Source organism: Agelaius phoeniceus, chromosome Z, assembly GCF_051311805.1.
Source record: "Agelaius phoeniceus isolate bAgePho1 chromosome Z, bAgePho1.hap1, whole genome shotgun sequence".
Lineage (NCBI taxonomy): Eukaryota > Metazoa > Chordata > Aves > Passeriformes > Icteridae > Agelaius > Agelaius phoeniceus.
The window spans coordinates 46,327,844-46,348,314 of NC_135303.1; the positions used below are offsets into that span (position 1 = coordinate 46,327,844).

Here is a 20,471-nt window from a genome sequence, read left to right on the forward strand (position 1 = left end):
ATAAACTGGGACTAACCTGCTTTAAACTGAACATCCAAAGGGCTTTGAAATGTAAAAGACTGTGGTTTTTAAAACTACAGTCTAAACCAACTCCCTTTTATAACAGCGACAATGCAAAGAGATTTGGGAAGGCAGAAGAGAGATAAAAGGCCTTTAATAAGAAGCACTCCTCCACCCACAGTGTCCTTTTGTAGGCTTCAGAGCTTGGTTTCAAGATGACAACTAAAAGGGGTGGACAGCTGGATCGAGAGGGATCCATTGATCCTTAAGGGAACTCTGTCCCCTCCCAGAGTTAGCTGCCTGTCTGCTCCCCACTCCGTTTTGGGAGACTCCCAGGCTGTCCTAAGCCCAGTTTGCCTGACCCATCCTTCAAAGCTCTCTTACCCCACTCCCACTTACGCTACTCCCAGGCTTTGGAAAAGGAGCCCTTGCTCTCCCAGCCACCAGTCTCACCTGCCCCATTGCAAGCCCTGGGACATGCCACACATGAACCCCCCAAGAGCCAAAAAAACACATGACATAAAACTAGAGCTGCTGGTCTCAGATGCACATCTGCATGTGGAAGTGAAAATCTTCATTGCTAGAGGAAATTTCATTCTACAGATCAAAAACTATTTCAGTAACTAGATGTGTTGTCCTTCCATGAAGTGGTACCTGACTTCCACAGTTGCCTGCAGAGCTTGAAAATGAGTAGTTTTTCAACCACTCCCTTTCTAAAGTTCTAGCACTTCTGAAAAGCTTGGAGCTTGCTGACAAAAATCACTTCTAGTGGAACATCTGTCAAAACTCTCCCAGCAGATTTCTGTGGGGTAGATTACTGTGAGGTCAGTCAGCCCCACCTCTGCCCCTGAAGGGCACCAGCACAGCGCTCACACACCTGTCAGTTCTGCAAGGCCAGAAGGGTCATCAGCACTCTCATTTTACAGTCCATGTTCCCAGAGAGAAGGGAGGGGAGTTTGTGTCTATGAAGTCTGCACAGCCACAGATATGCTCCCTTTCACACCTGGTGCTGACACATGGAAAGACTGGAGATTGCAGATCTGGGTATAAATAATCTCCTGGGACCTTGTTCTCACTTTTTTTTTTTGCTGCAGAGGAAGAGACAGATGCGGTCTCAACAGTCTGGTCATCAGGAAAGGAAAAAGGCAGGACTTCATCTTTCAAGGGAAGGCCACAAAATTTCCCTCCCAGTCAAGATCTTTCCTTGGCATGCTGTGCATGCACTTCCCCCACACATCTACACCCAGGCCACACTGTGGGAAAGCAGTTGATCTCTCATTTACAGTCACTGAGCTCATGTCTCCCTGAACTTGGGAGTTTTACAGTCAGTCAGCCTGTTCTGGGCACCAGGCAACCCCTGTGGCTGCAGCCCCTTGCCTCTCTGTTAAGATGTGCTGCCTTTCCACCCAGCTGGTTTCAGTGGCACATATTCACCAGGATGTCACTGACACACCCTGCTACAGACCATTTCCAGAGTGATGGCAAATATTCAACTAATTTCTTATAAGGCTGAATGCAAAGGCCTGCTATAAGGATGGTATCTAGGGCAAAGAACTCATTCTTTACATAACCTCCACTGTCCCTAGCCATACCCCACCCCCAGGCTCTCAGAGAAGAAGACTGGTGCAGAAGGAAAGAAGTGGTATTTACTCAAGAGATGAGAGACCTTGTTGTCTGTGACTCAGCAGGAGTACAACAAACAAGCAAGGAGGTGCAGTCAAACAGGACAAAGCTGAGGCTTCATTCAAGGATATCCTTAGACAGGCAGCCACCCTAGCAGCAACACATGCAGAATGAACTAAAAAAACATTGGAGGGAGGGATAAGAACAGCTCCCTGAACAGGCTGTTTATCCTCTTCAGCAACTGTAGCCCTCCCTGTCCTGGCTACTACCTCTTGCTTTGACCAAATGTCATCCTGGCTCTTGGGCTCTTGGGCTCTTCCTCCACACTTTGTCCCACCTGGGACGTGTCTGCTTCCCATGAATCCAGTGAAAAATAACCACAGTCAGCTGTCCATTGTAAGAGGGCAATCCTGTCCCAGACAGGTCTGCAGAACAAGCTGCCTTTATGCCCTGGCAGCCAAGGCCGCAAGCCAAGTGTCCAGCACACTGTCTGCCATGGCTCACCTTCACAGCAAGAGATGGCAGTCACAAAAAGCCACCATCAGAAGCACAAGTCAAAAGTTTCTGCTTTGCACCAGACGGTACCACTTTGGAAGTGGAGTAGCCAAAACAAAGTAGCTGGTATGGCAGGTCCTGACTCAGGGAATCCCTTTTTATGGGAGGCTGAGGCTGCTTTACCCCCCAGCATAGGTCAGGAACAGGTATTCAGAGAACAGCTGTGTGAAGCACCTAATTTCTCTGATCCACAACCAAAGATTAACCCTTAAGGGGCCAATTCCTGTCCATAGCTCCATTTTGAAGCCATTAATTCTTCTAGACTCATCAGCATCCAGAACAGAGAGCCCCACATCTGAACTGCAGCAGCATTTACATCTGCTGCTAACAGTCTGCTCCCTGGTCTCCAGAATCCCCTTCACCAAACAAATCAAAAGGAGTTGCTCCTTAAACTTCTTCTCCTCACAGCTTTATACATCTTGCCTTTTTTCCCAGACTGACTGAGGCACGACCTGCAAAGTCTTTCCTCATATGAAAGTACTTTTACATTTTCATTGACATACTTTAACTATCCTTTTCTGTATCTTTTTTAGTTCCGCCATGCCTTTGACTTCTGCATTCAATATTTCAAAACTGGGTGGAGTATCTGAGCAGGTGTAAGAAGGAAAAATTACTACAAAGACTAGCCAAGCTGAGAAGAGGTGAGAAGACAGGAAAATTAATAGTAAGCAGTACAAGCACCTTCAGCTACTTTTGCCAGCACTTTCAGAGCTTGGTCCCACACCACATCCCCCACAGTCAATAGCTGTCTGCCTACAGGTGCAGTTCTGTGATAAAGACAAGTTGTTGAGCCTCAACAGACCATCATTGCGGGGGCAGAAGTGAATCAGTTAAGAAAAACAGGGTAGTGGTTAATTTTAGAAGGACAGTCTCTAAACTGCACCAGCATTGAAGGAATGAATTAACAAAGTCCAGAAGGGCCGGAAACTGTGCTAGGTTCTTCAAGCACAACCAGTTCACTTTCATCCTTAGCAAATATATATTAAAAAAGTGGCATTACAATAACACCATCCATTAACTTTTAATTAAAGGCTGAACTTTTGCCTTTCATCTGTTCTGCCCTGATTCCAGAGAGATCATAATCCCATACTGAAGTTAGTGCATGCCTAATTTTACTGAAGCAATAAACATCAGACAGCCAGCTTCTCCCTCTCACCACATCCTAAGTCATGAAATCTCATATACATGGGATTTGTTTCTGAAAGGGAACTCTTCACAGCAGCACTGCTTGAAGTTTAAGAGCTTCATTGCCTGATAACTGTGTCTCCATTCTTCCACAAAGGAGATGATAGAACAAAACATACCATATTCTCCTTTGGTTATAGCTGAATCCATGTCACTAAAGCAGCTTTCTGGTTTTGCCCCCTTTATCCACTAAATACTTTTTAATTTGCAGTTTCTCCCAGGAGACAAACATCTGAACAGCACATTCTGCTGACTATACAAGAAAGGCAAATGAGTTGTAAAATGAAGCAAGGTGTTAAAAATCTGCAAGCAGCAATGCAAGACATACAAATACACACATGCCAGGAGTCACCTGCTAGGGCAACTGGGGCCTCTTCCATCATTTTGCAATTTGGGTAACAGCATTAACTGACTATCCTCTGTGACCCAGCTCCCTAGAAGGTGTCCCTCCTCCAGCCTCCTGATGGGCTCCCGAAAGCCAGCTCTCCCTGGGGAGCTCACCTGCTTGATGGGAATGACGAGGAAGGCGCCGCCGCCCACGCACTCCGTCACCACAGCGATGAAGCTGGGGTTCACGGCGCAGAAGTGGTTGTCATTGATGTTGTGGGTGATGGGCACGCAGTCATAGCACTTATCCTTGCTGGCAGCTTTGCCATACACGTGGCGGAACTTGGAGCTGCGGTACTGCGGGTGCCACGACATCTGCAAGGAGAGAAACACAACATCCAAGGCATAAGGACAGGCCGTCTTGGCAAGGCTTGCAGAGCCCCACTCCCCTCTTCCCACCACAGGCTCACCCTCCCCACCTGGGCTGCTCACACCAACCCACAGCCAGCAAGCTGTAGATGCAGTTTTTTTCTGGTGTTCACTCCTTTGCCATAACCCTGTTGCACATCTCTGAGGGAGAGAGGAGAGTGCAGGGAAGAAGTGACAGCTCTCAGCATCACCAGCCAGCTGGACTGTGCATGTGCCAGCAGTCCCCATCGCTGGGGTAGGGCCACATGGCAGCAAGTTCAAGAGGAGATGAATTCTGGTACGATAGAGTTCAGAAAGCATGAAAAATACAACATCTTGAGCATGGAAAGCATGAAAGACGGTGAGTGAACAAGCCAGTCTGGATGCATGCTTTGTTTAGCCCTCAGGTGGTTTAGGACCAAAACTTATTCTAAATTTTGCTCACATGAACAGAAAAAATAAGTTTGGCAGATCACAGCAATAGCTACAGTCACCTGTTGACCTTTTTTCCACAGACAATTATGTTCTGCGTGTCTGGTTTATAACTGCACTATAGCCCTCTGACAGAATGCATTCTAAATGGTGTTTAAATGACACATAAAGCATGCTAAACACAAGAACCCCTTCTCACAGAGAGCAGTGAAGCTTAATGGAACTGATTTAACAGATTTCATAAAATCATACAGTCACAGAGTCGTAGAATGGTTTGCGTTGGAAGGGACCTTGAAGACCATCTAGTTCCAACCCCCCTGACATGGGCAGGGACACTTCCCACTAGACCAGGTTGCTCAAGGCCTTATCCAAACCAGCCTCAAACACTGTCAGGGATGGGGGAACCATAGCTTTTCTGGGCAACCTGTTCCAGTATCTCACCACCCTCACAGTAAAGAATTTTTTCCTAATATTTAATCTAAGTTTCCCCTCTTTCAGTTTGTATGTATTAGTCCTTGTCCTACCACTACACTTCCTGGTGAAGATGCATTCTCCACCTTCCCTGTAGAACCCTTCAGATACTGGAAGATTGCTATTGAGGTTTCCACGCAGTCCTCTTTTCTCCAGGCTGAACAGCCCCAATTTTCTCAGCCTGTCTTCACTGGGGAGGTGCTCCACTCCTTTTAGCAATTTCACAGCCCTCCTCTGAACTTGCTCCAGCAGTTCCATGTCACTATTATGCTGGGGGCACCAAAACTGTATGCACTGTTGCAGGTAAGGTCTCATGAGAGCAGAGGGGTAGAATCACGTCCTTCAACTAGCTATTTTCAAATAGCTATTAGTGCTGGTCAGAGAAGGTAATTAAGACTATTAAACCCAGATCCCACAAGATTTAGAGAGTAAAAGCCATACAATGAGTGTATGGATAAGATTCTACTGCCCAAATGAAAAGAAATGCAGAAATGAAAAGAAAGACAGGAAGATTATAGGTGAAAGAGCACCTCGCACAACAGCTGGGAATGTAGGCAAATACTGTCAGAAGGCAGGGTTTTGCCCCATATTGACCTCCTTAATGTGCATTTGGTGAACAGTATTATCAGTGATACTGGATCAACAATACTCCAATTTGACAAGGGAACCCAACCAATTAGCTTTTGAGCTACTGCAAGGCTTAGAGAGCTCGCTCACATGGTTGAAGGGTTAAGGGAAGCGTGAATGCACTCAATGGCAGGAAGTCAAGTGCATCATCACCTGACAAGCAGAGGTCTAAGCAATTTTAAACCAAAATGTTCATGTTGCTGGCATGGTACTGCATCCTCCTGGGATGTCTATCAAAGGCTAAGGAACCAAATGGCTCGATACTGGGCAGTCAAACTGGAGCTTTACAAGCTCTCATCAATACAAAGTTCCACAAAGCTGTGTCACACTGGAAGATTTGGGCTGTGAACAGTACTAGGACACAAGTTCTATCCTATTTCCTGCCTCCTCCCAGTTCTACTGACACAGCTCAGAGCCAACCCCACCTTGGACAAATACACATGCCTGTAGTATTTGTGTCCTGGCAGATCACCAGTTGCTTTCATAGTCATCCTTGTTGCTCTCTGTTACCTTAGCATGTTTTACCTATGCTAACCCTAATTTGTCCATACTTTTAGCTGAATAAATCTCTTCCACAGAAAATACTAGGTGCAAAGGGTCTTTTATACAGTGAGAGATACCTGTGCCAAACAAAAACAAAGAAATGCAAGTTATTTGAAGAAGAAAGCAGCAATCCTGAAAGATGATCTTAGAAGAAGGGATATTCACAGGCAGAAAGCAAGTTGAGGTTATATGCAAGTGGCTACCTTCCCAAACAGCCCCAGAGGTGCAGTGTTCTCAAACAATTTCATGTTCATTACAGTTTTAGTGGTTAGGCTTACTCACACCAGGAGGAGGGGGAAGAATCACTGTGTTGCCCAGATGCAGCAGTATGCAGCAGTTGCTTCTTACAGCAGGACTATTATCTTTCCAAAATGAACTAAATTGCCTGGCTGCAAGGTAATTCTAGCTACACTGCTTTTGAGCTAGGAGAGAGTGTGTGGTCTGAAGTTTCAAGCCCCTTCTGGAGAAAGGAGTCACCAAGCACAGAGGAGCAACTATTGAGAACGCCAGGACTCTTCACCTTGAGAAGCTCAGAAGGATCTCATCAATGCACACCAATACCTCAGTATTAAAGTAGAGGTGGAGAAGACAGAAGCAGACTCTCCTCAGCAGTGCCCAGCAGCTGGACAAGAAGCAATGGGTACAAACTGAAACTCAGAAATCTCTATTTATATGCAATGAAACACTTTTTCTCCATGAGGGTTGTTCAACACTGGCACCAGTTGCCCAAAGCATTATGGAGTTTCCATCCTTGGAGGCATGGTCCTGGGCAACTTTTCTAGTTGATCCCGCTTTGAGAAGAAGGATTGGACTAGATGATCTCAAGGGATCACGTCCATTCTCAACTCTTCTGTGATCCTGTGATTTTAGGGCCTCTGGATCTCAGCCATGTGTATCTTGTACTGTCCTAAAAATGCCACTGCCAACATACAAAATGCACACCCATACAAGGCAGACTTTCAACCCAATAAACCAGAAGTATGCCTTTCAGGCTCAGCTTTCTCGCCTGTTCCTCTGGCAGGAAGTGATGACAACACATTTCTTCCTCGTTCATAAAAACTGTTGTTTGGACAGGTAACCATTTTTTTAAAGTGCAAAAAGCAACTTTTGGTATAAGGAATGGTGGGGGGAGGGGGGAGAAAGTGACAAAAACTATACCAATATTTTGTCAGTAAGACAGGATTGCTTTTATATTGCAAGAACGGGCACTATCATCTTCAAAAAGGCATTGTTTGTGCATTTTAAAATGTCTGAAAATTTAATGTTTTGCCCAGTCCCTTAACAATATGCTTTCCCTGAATGTTTTTTGGACTAAAAAGCTAAAGCATTAGCTTTCTCCCTGCACTGGAGGGTCAGCCCCAGTGTAGAGGGTCTCTCCTTGCACAGCCATGTTTGAGCTGTGTGAGCCCATATGGGCAGAGCCCAAGGACCTGAAAATCCCATGTGTGCACCACTGGGTAAGGCTTGAAGCCAGAGCTGAGGGATTCCCAGCTGACCTCACTGCTTGTGGCACAGCAAGATGCCAGGGTGCCCACAGCAGGGGCATGCAGACCACCTGTGAACACTGGGCAGCACACATGGACAGCAGATTTTGGAGGCTGCTGGAACTGAGGTCCGGGTCCTCTTTCTGGTCAAAGAGGTGGAAGACCTCCCTCACTTGCTGCTCAGGCCTCTGGTGCCAGCACATAGACTGATCCTGAGCTGACAAAAGGATAAAAGTCACTGATGAAGGGATCACTGACCCTCTGCCTGGGTAGCACAGAGCCATTGGCATCCTGGGGAAAGAAGGAAGGCAGCACAGCCTTTGCAATCCAGGAATCAACCTCATGCCTTCCCTCCTCATCATCCTGACCTAATTCCCAATATTGCTAGCCTCCCTGTAGAGGAGGAGAGAATCAGGATGGAGTGAGACAGTGCAGATTATAGTACTGTTCATGTATTTCTAACCATACAGCTGATGTAATGACTGTGCTTAGCAATGTCCTCTCACTCAGCTCTCAGGGAACATATCCTGGGACTTTGTGGACTTTTTATTACCACCTCTCTCAGCAAAAAACATTAAGTAGATCTTTTCCTGAAGCTGCCAAGAGTTCCTGGAGAAGGATGCAAAGATCCCTACAAGCACTTCTCAGATCCCTGCTTACCAGGTCAGATACCAGCTTTTTCAGGCTGGACAGTGTTTCCAGACAGCTTCTGCCTATTGAGATGTGCAACCCTAGTGATGCCTCAGGTTTTAGCTTTTATATTTTTCAGATTCTGTTCTGCTTTAGTCTGTAAGTCTAGGCTTCATATTATGGGATAGTAGGCTCTCTTCACAGAATAGGTAGACAAAACAATTCCTCCTCTACCTGGGGACCAGGGACAGCCAATCCGGATCTCAGACCCAAGACCATAAACAACAGCGGACTGAAGAGAGAAAACAAGAAGGATTGGACTTCATGGGCTAAAGCTGTAATTGGACAATTAGCTCCAATATATTAATGGATCAAAACTTATAAAAGTGAGAGACCCTGTGACCGGTCATCCATTTTTGTGGCCATTTTGGGTTGTGCTGCCCAAGGTGGATCTATTGAGACCTCTTAATAAATACCTGTTTTATTCTCTAGCTCTGTCTAGTCTCTGTTCTAGGTCAGCCTTCACAAGGCATCACTAGCACTGGAAACACTATCTCATGAAAGAATATGTTGTACTTCACACAAAACAGAGTAAAATACATCCATTTGCTTCAGAATTCCTCACTGCTGGCATGAAGAGAGGAAGTAGCTCCTCTGCCTCTCTAAGCAGGACAATGGTAAGAGATATAGCAAGGACACACAGTTTAAAATTGTTTCTGTAGCCTCACTGTAGGCATTCCTGGGTCTTCACTCGAAAAGAATACTACTACTCTGAGAAGCAGATCTGATTGTGAGGAAAATCTCAACTACAGAGCAGAGGAAACCTCATGAAAGCTTGATGCAGCAAGTGCAGTCAGCAACAGGCCATGGAAGGAAGAGGAGCAGAAGGGAATCAACCAAGAATCTGTTGCTTGGTTATCACTTTTGGTTCTTTAGGGCAGAGCTCAGCAGTTGGGTCTGAAATTACGAGATAAAAAAGCAAAGCCATAGCAAATCTCAGCCCAGTACTCAGAACAGGTGAGAATTTTCTTTCTGGCACCTGAAAGGGTGCCCAGAAAACCACTGAGGTATTTTGATATCCACAAGCATAGCCTACTCAACTCTTTGGCGCTTACCAAACATGACCATCAAAATGGTTGTGTGACCTCTAGAGAACAGGCAGGTAAAGACAGACTCCAGTTCCACCACTTGTCTTCAGAAACACAATGCAGTACCACTGAAGGGAGTTTGCTCTGCTTTAGCTCTCACTCTTTTACATGGCTGTTTCTGAAATGTTAGCTTTTCATGACTCACCTGCAAAACACGACTGCAAATGTCTCAGCCCTTGCCAAAGGAGTGAGCTCCTAGAAGGGCTGTGAGGCCTATGGATGTCTGCAGCACCTCAATGCATTCTTATGAGAGCCATGCTGTGGCATATTTACTACTCCTGAGGAAATGTCAGACCAACCAAACAGGCATATGCTTGTACAACTGAACTGAACACGTGCTTCACCATCACCTAGCATGTTCCCAGTTTTCCAATTGCATCCCACTTACCCTAGGATTACAGATTTGCCTGCACCATTGTATCGGCTTTACAAGGGCTGGTTTTGGTAGCAAGGGGCTAGAAGGGTGGCTTCTGTGAGAAGCTTCTGGAAGCTTCTTCCATGCCCAGTAGAGCCAATCCCTGGTGGCTCCAAAGGTGGACATGACACTGGCCAAGGCTGGACCAATTAGAAATGATGGTAAGACCTCTGTGACCACATACTTAAGAAAAATTGAAAACAAAAAGTGGTTGCAGAGCTGTAATTGCAAGCAGAGAAGAGCAGAGAGAGAACATGTGGGGAGAACAACTCTGCAGACACCAAGGTCAGTGGAGAAGGAGGGACAGGAGCTGCTCCAGGCACTGGAGCTGAGATTCCCCTGCAGGCTGTGGTGAAGCAGCTGTGCCCCTGCAGCCCATGGGGATTCACAGGGGTGCAGAGATCCACCTGCACCCCATGGAGGTGCCCATGCAGGAGCAGGTGGATGCCTGGAGGAGGCTGTGATCCTTTGGGAGACCCATGGAGAGAGGGGCCCTTGGAGGAGTACACCCCACAGAAGAGTGACCCACACTGCAGCAGTCTGAGAGGGGTTGGTGCCCATGGGATGGAGCCACGTCAGAGAAGCTCATGGAGAGCTGTCTCCCATGGGAGGGATCCTGGGTGCAGCAGGAGAATGACTCCTGAGCAGTGGGAGCAGCCTCAGGAGATGAACTGACCATAACTCCCATTCCTTGTTTTCTTGCACTGCTGGGGTGGGAGGTAGAGCTGGAAGGAGGGAGGGGTGTGGGGAGGGTGTTTTTAGGAGTTTATTTTACTTCTCATTATCCTGTTCTGAGTTTCTTAGTAATAAATTCAATTAATATCTCTAAGTTAAGCCTGTTTTGCCTGTGATGCTATTTGATGAATGGCCACTTCCCGTTTCTTAATCTCAACCCAGGAATTCTTCATTAAATTTTCTTTCCTCTGTCCAGCTGCAGAGGAATGAGTAAGCAGCTTTGGTGAGTGCCTGGCATCTACCCTGGGTCAACCTATTACAACCATGAATGATATTTGTGAATTCTGGATGAATTTATCTTGGTCCTGGAGAAAATAACCACATGGAAAAAAGTGAAATATGTTTGAGGAAACCCAGACATATGGAAGCTTAATCCAGATCAAACGGAGAGCACCCTCTACTCTGGCACCACAGTGCTCTGTGAAAGACTCACAGCAGCAGAGTCAGCCCCAATAGTGTAAAAACAATAGTGTAAGAACTTTGTAAATGCTTTATTTTACCATTTCTCATCTTTGATATCCTTAGTGTATTTGATATCCCTGGCAGTGTCGGGAGCAGACCAGGAAATTATTTTCTTTACATCCTGGGAAAGGCCTGAAAGAAGATTGATGGGCACCTTATCTCCTACAAATACCAGTTCTTGGGTGTGGCCCCACACACTGCTAGGAGGCAACCTGTCCAGCACACAATCCTGGAGTGCTTGTGGTCTGGCACCTTCAGCCCCATCCACAAGCTGATTTCTCTTACTCCGAGCAGAAAATTAATATGTGAGAGGATGGGATTTATGAAAACACAAGCAAACAAACAAGCAAAAGACCACAACACCAAACAATTGCAAAACCAACCCAAAAACCAGAACAAGGCACTTGAGGAGAATCAGATCATAGAAAGTATCTGATGTGGATTAAAAAGAGAACAAATGATAGGGGTCACATCCCATCTGGAAGGAGGTGAACTGGAGTGTTTTGGCAGCAATGAGATCTCTCACTCTGCTTCCCCAGGGAACCACAGCTGGGCAGTATGACCGTGCCAGCCCAGGAAAGAAACAGCCAAAAAGAAGAGCTCTCCTCATTCCCCTGTGAACAGACATGCACATCTCCAGCTGTGATGGCACCAGAAGTGTTGGGAGCCAGGACTTCCATGCATCATGCTGCTGACTGCCAGGAAGATGACTCATTTTCTACTTCCCAGATGCCCACAGCAGGACTATCAGGTACCAGGCCCCCACCTGCCAAACAAACCCCAAGGGCTCAGCACCATGGCTCTCTTGGAGCCAAGAGTGTCTGCTGCCACCCATCCCAATTCAACAATGAGCCTAGTGCTGGTGAAATTTTTGTTGGTGACTTTATACAAAGGGAAAGGCTGAGCAACCCCATCATTCACCAACCTGGATGTTCTCCATGTATTTTCTTTCTTTAGAGGTATGTTCCCTCTTCTGAAAATACAAGCAAGAAATGAGGTAGACTGGCTTTGTGCTGAAGTACCAAGTCATGGCATGAGTTGTCTGTATTTCCAGAGAGAAACGACATGAAACAAGTGTGCACACAAGAGGATGCTGTATACTGTGTGCTCACACTCCACTCCACTGGCCTGCACTGGGATTTCTGTTCAGCTTGTGCTTCATCAGTGACATGAACACTAGACAAAAGACCTCAACTCTGGGCACTGCTCTTTAGGACATGCCAGAGAGTTAGAGGAGCATTCAGGGCAGACCTGTATGGACCAGTGATCAGAGGAGTGAGATCTGCTAAGAAAGCCTAAAAACTTTGGGGTGGAGATGAAGGAGGGAAGCCATGACAGTAGGCTTCAAACACAGAACAAGTTGGTACAAGGAGGATATAAATCATCTCCTTTCAAAGTCTAGGGGAGACAAGAGAGTCAAAAGACATGTGTTTTAACTGCATCAAAGAAGTTTCCAATTAGGGAGCAGCAAAACTTTTATCAGTCATAGGAGTGGGAGAGAGAATGGCATTAATCTCTCCTGGCATTTCCCAGGCAGATTCAATAAAGCCTAGCAATGATTACAGAGCTACAGCTGCTCTTGATTTGGACACAAAACAGACTCACAGAGATTGGCAAGAAATCAGATAATAATTTTAATTTCATGTGCAATAAGTCTGCTGTGTCCAGAGTGTGGCAGGGCTATACACCCACTCATGCTGGATGCATTAACCCACTCAGAAGTGCACCCACTATCTCCATTTTAAGCAATTTTCAGTTGCAGTACTTAATGCCAAAATTTCAAATTTTAACATCGAGGGACAAAGCAGCTGAATCAGATATAGCTACTTCAGAACAACCTGCTTCATTATGGTACCAAGAGCAGAGTTGCAATTAAAGCTGTTTAGCAATGGCCATGATTCCAACCATTAACTGGCCAGAGTAGCTCCTTCCAAATATATCACTCTTCAGGGTTACTGTTAAGAGCAGTATAATGGTAGACGAAAGGCAAAAGTTTAATTTCAGTTTGTTTGTTTTATGCCGAGTTTGAGCTGAAACCTTTTCCGCTGCATTGTAAAAAAAAGTGGGCCCTATTTCCTTGAGGTTAATCTCAGCAACTCCGTGAGACTGCAAAAAAGACTTGTAGAGGACAAGACCACCCCATCCAGATACAGACCTGAAGATATTGGTGAGCAAAAGGGGTGGCACTTTCAAAAGCAGAGATCACATGACATCACCATAAAAGAAGGAAATGGATACATAAAAGCATTCAAAGTGGTACAAAATGCCACCTGGAGAACTCACAGGAGCTGAACAAGTCCAGTAGGCACAAGAAATTTCTGCTCTTGGCAAGGCCACATGAAGCTCCTTCAGAAAGGCATCTGAGGTCTCTGGCACCAGAAAATTTTTCAAGCTAACCAGGCTGGAAATCACTTTCCTGTTTGCAGAGAGTTGTTCTCGGTTCCCAGAGCTGCCCATGGCCCATCCCAACACTCATCTCCCGAGGGACCCAGCTCCAGACATGAACTACAGCCTCTGCACCTCCTGCACAGCAGGGTCCTGGCCGCACCCAGCATTCCTCCACCCAGCACGCATCCATCCAGGCACAAGTCCTTGACCGCTCCTGTTCCCCATGCCAACACCTGTCACTGTTTCACTGATTCAAGGCAGTGAAGGGAGAAGGCTCACAGCTGACTCCAGTGACACAAACAGGCATTCTACTCCATCACCTGTAAGATATTCAAAGCCTTTTTTACGAGTTTCGTACAAACTAAGCCTGTGCAAACACAAGATCACTGTCTGTAAAGCATCACATTAGATGAATCTTGTGAGTCTCTCACGAGACTGTATTACAGTCTTAGCGTGGAAGCAGGGCACAAAAAGGCTGGGTGGATTGCAGAAGCAGCACTCAATTAAGCCAATTTAGACAGGCAGTATTTTTATTCCAAATAAAAGTTTGTAAGTTCTAACAGAAAGCTCTCAAGCTCTGTCTGCCTTCAGGTAAGCAACAGAGGGACAGACTAGCTGCCTCTGCTCTTGATCTCTGGATCATACGGGCCATTCACTGAAAGCTGGATTTGGTGACCCTTGTGGGTGCCTTGTAACTCAAAATATTCAGTGAAATCTGTGAAACACTATTGCAGTGATCAAAGAACAGACAGAGCTCTTCAAGAGACCACAATGTGGCACAGCATCTCCTGAAGAGACAAACTTGTACCCTTCCCCATCCAAATCCACAATGACACGCTCACACTCCTCAGAACACCTGGGCTCAGAGCCTTCCAGTTCATAGTGCACAGTGGTTCCATTGCACAAATCCATTATGTGCATGGTGCATGCCCCATGCCGAACAACTGTTTTATCTTCTCTTGTGCTGCACACCTCTGAGCAGAGTAGAAAAACATGCCAATGAATTAATAATGGTTATGTTTGCTTCACACTCCCCCAGCTTCGTGCAAGAAGTCTCCTTTCTCCTCAAGACCTGTTCTCCACACGGCCTGTGTGGTATTCCTGCACAAAAGCTGCCCTGACATCAGGCTGAAATCCAGCCAAACCTCTGGAGATCTAGTCCCGGTGCACTCCCAAGGAAAGCATATAACATGACTACCAGAAAACCTTTTAAGTACTGTTTTCTACTGTTAATAGGCAGGTTTCCAAACTCTGCCTATACCTCTTACTTGCCACTCTGAAAAGCACTTCAGATGTTCAAGTGACCTAGCCTGACAAATAGGACTCCCTTTCTCCTCTGTCCTTACTCCCAGGGAATTAAGAGAATTTGATCAAATAAAAGACCTTTTCAGAAGTCTCAATCCCTTGAAAGTTAGGGGTAATTTGAAAAGCAGAGAGACCAAGAGAGAAAAAAATACACTGTCCTCATTCCTTCTCTTGTATGCAGGGTCAAAAGAGATAGAAAGGGGAGAAAAGAAGGAATTCAATTGCTAGAAGGGGGATTTTGAAAGTTACAATGAACACTTCAATCTCAAATGCCATCAAAACTTCATTTCCTTTTTACCTTCTTGTTTGGAATGCTAAACTTGCATTGCATTGGTAATGCCTCTTTCCTTTCAGCCTAATAATTTTTAAGTGATGTTTCTATGGCCGAAAAACCCAGAGGGGCAGCCTTGCAAGTCTTGAGAGAACTGTTTGCAATCACCCAAGGAGAAGCAGCAAGAGATTCAAACTTCCAACCTCATGCAAAAAAAGCAGATGGAAAGTGGCACAAGGATATACAGCTAGAAAACTCCTGAGAAGACACACATCCTCTTCTCAGTTCTGTACCACCAGTCCATGAAATAAAATCTTTATCTGCATGCAGCTCCAAGTAATAAAATCAAACAGAAGTAAGAATCATTGTCATTCCCAGAATCTGCCTAGATCCATTATTTTCTCTGGTGCCTTCTCTCCCTCTTTCTTGAAATCATCCATCATTTTCGTCCATCTTATCCTTCTCCTATTCTGCTAAAATCTCTCTCCTCCCCTCCACTTTTCTTCCACACTCAAAATTATTCTCTCAAAATTCATTCCTCCCCATCCAAAAATGAATAAGGTAACTTGATGCCTAAAGGTAAGAAGTCTCTGGGAGACTCAAAAAGCCCTTTCAGCTACCTTGTCTCTGTCAATGACAATGAGATAACGCTTGCATCCAGATGACAAGAAAAAGATGTACATGAAGTCAGCTTCAGTAGTTCCTCACACTGAACACCAAGCTATGTACTGGAAATAGGGGATACATTTCCATTCCCAGTACCCCAGGACTTGTAGAAAGGAAACAGTTAAACACATAGTCTTAAATAAGGCAATTAATATATCATGAAATACTGCTGGTTTTTGGCCTGAGAGCCAGCTACATGCACTGTAAATTTCATGACATGGCTCCATACAGAGCAAACTGTACAAGAGAGCTTCATAAAAATTATTTCCCCTCTCCACACTCTGCAGTCCCCAGATTTATGTTGAAGCAGGAAGACAGGTGCTCCCCGCTCCCAAGCCAGGCTTCTGCATTCTGCACACAGGCACAGGGTCCTGTTTCAGTGTCTTTCTGCTTTAAGCAGACCATTGCCCCCTCTCCTGATCAGGGAGGTGTGACTCTTGCTGCATCGTTTCCTGATGAATCTTGGCAGAGGAACACCTGCTAAGCAGGCTGCTCTAAGACTTTCTGCTTTTACTAGCCAGCATCAGGGCACAGGGCACAGCTCTGATCAGGGAAGCAGTGCAGTGCAGTACATACCTCCTGCCAGCAAGGTTAATGAGTCTTACATGACCTGCAGAAGGCACCTGTCACCTGCATGGGACACACTAGCAAGACTCACATACAACAAGCACCTTCACTGGGATACAGCTGCTTTTAGCAGCTAACTAATCAACAAGAACAACTAAGTCCCAGGTCCACACAGCTGGACTGGGACAGTTTTGGCAAACACAAATACATCACATAATTGTATTTACTCTGAATTACGCTATTAATGCTTCTTTCACAGGGAAAATATCTCTCCCCCCAGGACCTGGTACTGAAACCCTGCCCCTGTGGTTAAGCAAGAGAATTCAAAGAGAGAGGCATTGAAAAAACAGTGTGCAGAGGTACTTCTCACTTCCAGACAGCTTTAATATCTTCAACCTCACATAGCTCCAAATGCATTCCTCACCATTTCTTCTTGCCTTATGCAGAGAAAGGGTGCTGGCTGCAACCCTGATAGGAGTACAGTGATCACAAAGCAAGCAAGCAATGAGAAAGGTGTCTGTTTGTTATGCTAGTCAGCAGGTGTCACTTTTTAGTAAAAGCAATCAGTGCAATTTCCAATCCCATGTGTCCTCATTTGCCACCAGCTATCATGGATATGAAAAGGGCTTCATTAGAAACAGGAGAGTGGGAAACACATCACTCTTGTTAATTAAGTATTGTAGTAAGGTGTAGTTTTCTTCCAGTAGCATGCACTCATGCCAAAAAAGTTTTGGAAGACAGGACAGACCTGTGCTAACATGGACCAGGCTCAGGCATGAGCAGGCAGCCCACTGGAGAGCAGTCCAGTCATCATTTGTTCAACCCCACACCAGTATTATTCCCAGGCGATTTAAGCAGACCTCATCCTGATCCCATTCTCCTCTTTTCCCTTCCATCTGAAGCAGCAGTAAGGGACAGCTTTATCACGCATGCAAGTTAACTTTCTGGCTAAAAGAAAGGCCATCCTCAGTGACATACCAGTATGGCTGCAGCTGTCTCCAGCTGCACCTTGCAAACTCCCAGAAGTGAGACTCCCTCACTCTCCTGGTGCCCGGCACCACCTTCCTTAGGCTGACCTACCCTCACAGACTTCTGCCCACGCTCTCCATGCATGACCTGGAGAACCAGCAGAGCAGAGAGTACTTTCAGGGGCACCTCCTCTTCCTTCCAGAGAGGACTCACCAGCAGCCAGAGGGAAGCCAGTGTGGTTGGGCTTGTGACTCTTAACCACAGAGTGACTAATTACATGGGTGTACTCCAAAATACCAAGTCCTATGCACCACCAGGCAGGTGGGGAGGCAGTCCCTGGTTCAGCCTGCAAAGAAAGTACAGGAGAGCCCTGAAAATACCAAGGGAATTACTGCACTGCCAGGCTGGTAGAAGAGTGGGTGGAGGCTTTGAGAAGACATCCTTTTGCTTAATTGGTCTGAGACAACCCTCATCTCAACCTACTAGCAGCTCTTGCTTCCCCATGAGGAAGGTCTTTATCATAAAGGCAAATGCTCCTCTCTCCTGTCCTCTCCTGCTCAGTCACAACTTGTTTTTAACAACATCTTCCCATGAGAATGTACATCAACACATCAAGGCCAAGCCCTCAATCCAGCCATCCAAACTTTGTGTTGAAAGGGTCATGATGTCCCTTCTCATTTTAAGCATTCCTTTTCTTGGGTTGTGAAAGCTTTTGGGTAAGGCTGTGTGAAATACACTGCTGTCCCTATGGAGAAAATATTGCTAAGAACTGATCTTGGAGACAAGCTTTTAACAAATTATCTTTTCCAACAACTGGCAATGGTACTCCATGGACCACCTTCAAGTCTTCTGGTACTGAGAAGGCTGCTCACTGGTGCACTAGGAAGATGCAGGTGTCACAACAGATCTCCAGCTTTTCATCTCCTTTCTTAAAGGAAACGTGAAACTTTTATTTTTATCTGAGAAGGCAGAAAAAATAAATACTAACTATAACTCTGTTATGTCTCCCGAAGTAGTTCCAAGCACAAATGAGGAAGTTTGTTGCAAAGGAGCACTAGAAAAAGCAGCAGGGACACTGAAAAGACAGAGCCACTGAATGCCTTCATCACCTCAGTCTTAACTACTAAGATCAGCCTTCAGGCACCCTGGGGCCCTGAGAGATCCAGAAAATCCAAAGCAAGGAAGACTGACTCTTGTTGGAGGGAGATCAGGTCAGGGAACATTTAAACAGACTGGATATGGCCAAGGGCCTGATGGAATGGACCCACAGGAGCTGAGGAAGCTGGCCCTTGCTCCTGCAAGGTCATTCCTCATTTTCTTTGAAACCTGATGGCAATGAAGTGTCGTCCCTGAGGACTGGAAGAACATAAGTGTCACCCTTCAAAAGGGCAAGACAGAAGATCCGGGGAAGCACAAGCTGTTCAGCCTGAGCTTGACCAGAGAGTTACATGTAAAAAGGAACTCTTAGACTCTGAGGGTGGTCACTCTCTGCCTGTCTGAGACATGGGTTGCTAAGAGAGGCTGTGGAGTCTTAGAGACACTCAAAACCCAACTAGACAATACCCTGAACCTGCTCTGAGATGGCAGCTGGACTAGGTAAAGTCCCTATGTACCTCCACCCTCAACCATGCTGTGACCCTGTGAAATCTGCACTGATCTCTTGGGTGAAGATCCTGAACAGGTACAGTGAAAGCAGACCAGAACTTTCTGTGTGCATTCAGTGTGAAAAAGATGGAAGATATCCCTGTTACACAACACTGCCTGCAAGGGACTTGTCATATGGGCCATGCTAAGGGGAAAGAAAGCAAGCAGCAACTCAGATGACATAAAGCAGCAAAAATATCTGGACCACAGTGCAAACTCTCTCAATCAAAACAAACTAGATGAGGAACAGGCAGGTGAGAAGGTTTTCTGGAGAGGCTGGGAAAAGGAGAATGACATCAAAGTAGTAAAAGTGGAACTTAGTAGATTCACAGATAAAAGTGAGAAAGATGGAGAGTCAGCCCAGCTTTTGGAAACCCTTACCAGGCTTCACAAGCCAAACTGCATTAAGAAAACACAAAATCAGCATGACATGGTATATTCAGATTCCAGTACTATGATAGTTCCTCACCACAGTATGAGGTTAGCAAGAAGGTCCTCAAACAGGAAGCATAAATTCGTGGAACAAAAGCAGATCATCACAGGTCTTGTGAGTACATCTTTTTTCCTGTCCTTCTCATTCATTTTTCTACATCCTCCCCTAAGGACTTTTTCTCCAAAATTCTCAAATAATGGAGAGACAGCATCCCACTAAACTTAACCCAGCAGACAGCTGTCTTTACAATTATGCAGCTTTTCTCCACTGTCAAAATAAGATCTCCTTTTGTGCAATCACTGTCCCTTGCTTCTTATTCTATTTAGGCAGATCCCAGGCAAAAGATTCTAACCCTTCTTACTGCAGCAAGCTTTCCTCCACAGCTGACACACAGCTTCCCAGTTTTACCCAGTTTTTACCTCATTCTTCTTCTGTCAGACATGTTTTCTGAACAGCTGACAAATTTGTCCTCCTTGCTTCCACTCTCTTTGGCTCATCTGCATTTTACCAGAGCAGCTGCACCTCAAACTGGCAGAATGCATCTATTCCACTTACGTGCATGGACAGAACCATACAAGGCTCCCTTTTAAATTTACCAGATATTCTCCAGTTCATATTTATTGTTTTCTTTCTACAGCATGTCACTGGGTTGTGTTGGAATTAAATGCAACCTTTGGATGCTTTTCTGCAGAACTGCACTGGGTCTGATGGTACTGCATTATCTGGAGACCTGAACCTCTCTCTGCTGAACCATTTCCTAATTTTCCCATGCCATTACTTCAGCTCATCAAGGCAGTTTCAAACCAGAGCCCTGTTATTCTGCAAGCTTCCTGCTCCTCCTGGTTTCCTGTTTATTGTTGATTCCTTTGTCCTAATTGCTAATAAAAATACAAAAAGCACCAGATGTCAGGAAGAACCCTGCAAAATTCTTCTCAATAAATCCTCCCATTCTGATACCAAATTGTCATGTAAGCTCTCCTCCATAATTCCCTCACCAAATTTACATATACCTGACCACAGATAGATGTATATAGCGCATATTCTCTTATCTTAATAGTGTGGGCTAACATTTTTCTGAAGTCAAGATAAAAGATCCCACATCCACTGGGCTTACCACCCTCTGGAAGATGAAATCAGAGTGTTGACATGATTGGTTTCGCCATGCTCATGCTGCCTTTCTCAT

The 20,471-nt window shown here is 45.5% G+C and overlaps 1 protein-coding gene across 3 annotated transcripts in view; it reads right to left on the reverse strand.

The window, feature by feature from the left end:
- Positions 1-20,471, reverse strand: part of CORO2A (coronin 2A) — a 62,947-nt gene that overhangs the window by 17,433 nt on the left and 25,043 nt on the right. For all 3 annotated transcript variants that reach the window (XM_077171950.1, XM_077171948.1, XM_077171949.1), the window contains exon 2: positions 3,865-4,065. In XM_077171950.1, coding sequence (XP_077028065.1) covers positions 3,865-4,065 — 201 coding nt within the window. The remainder of the gene's footprint in view (positions 1-3,864; positions 4,066-20,471) is intronic.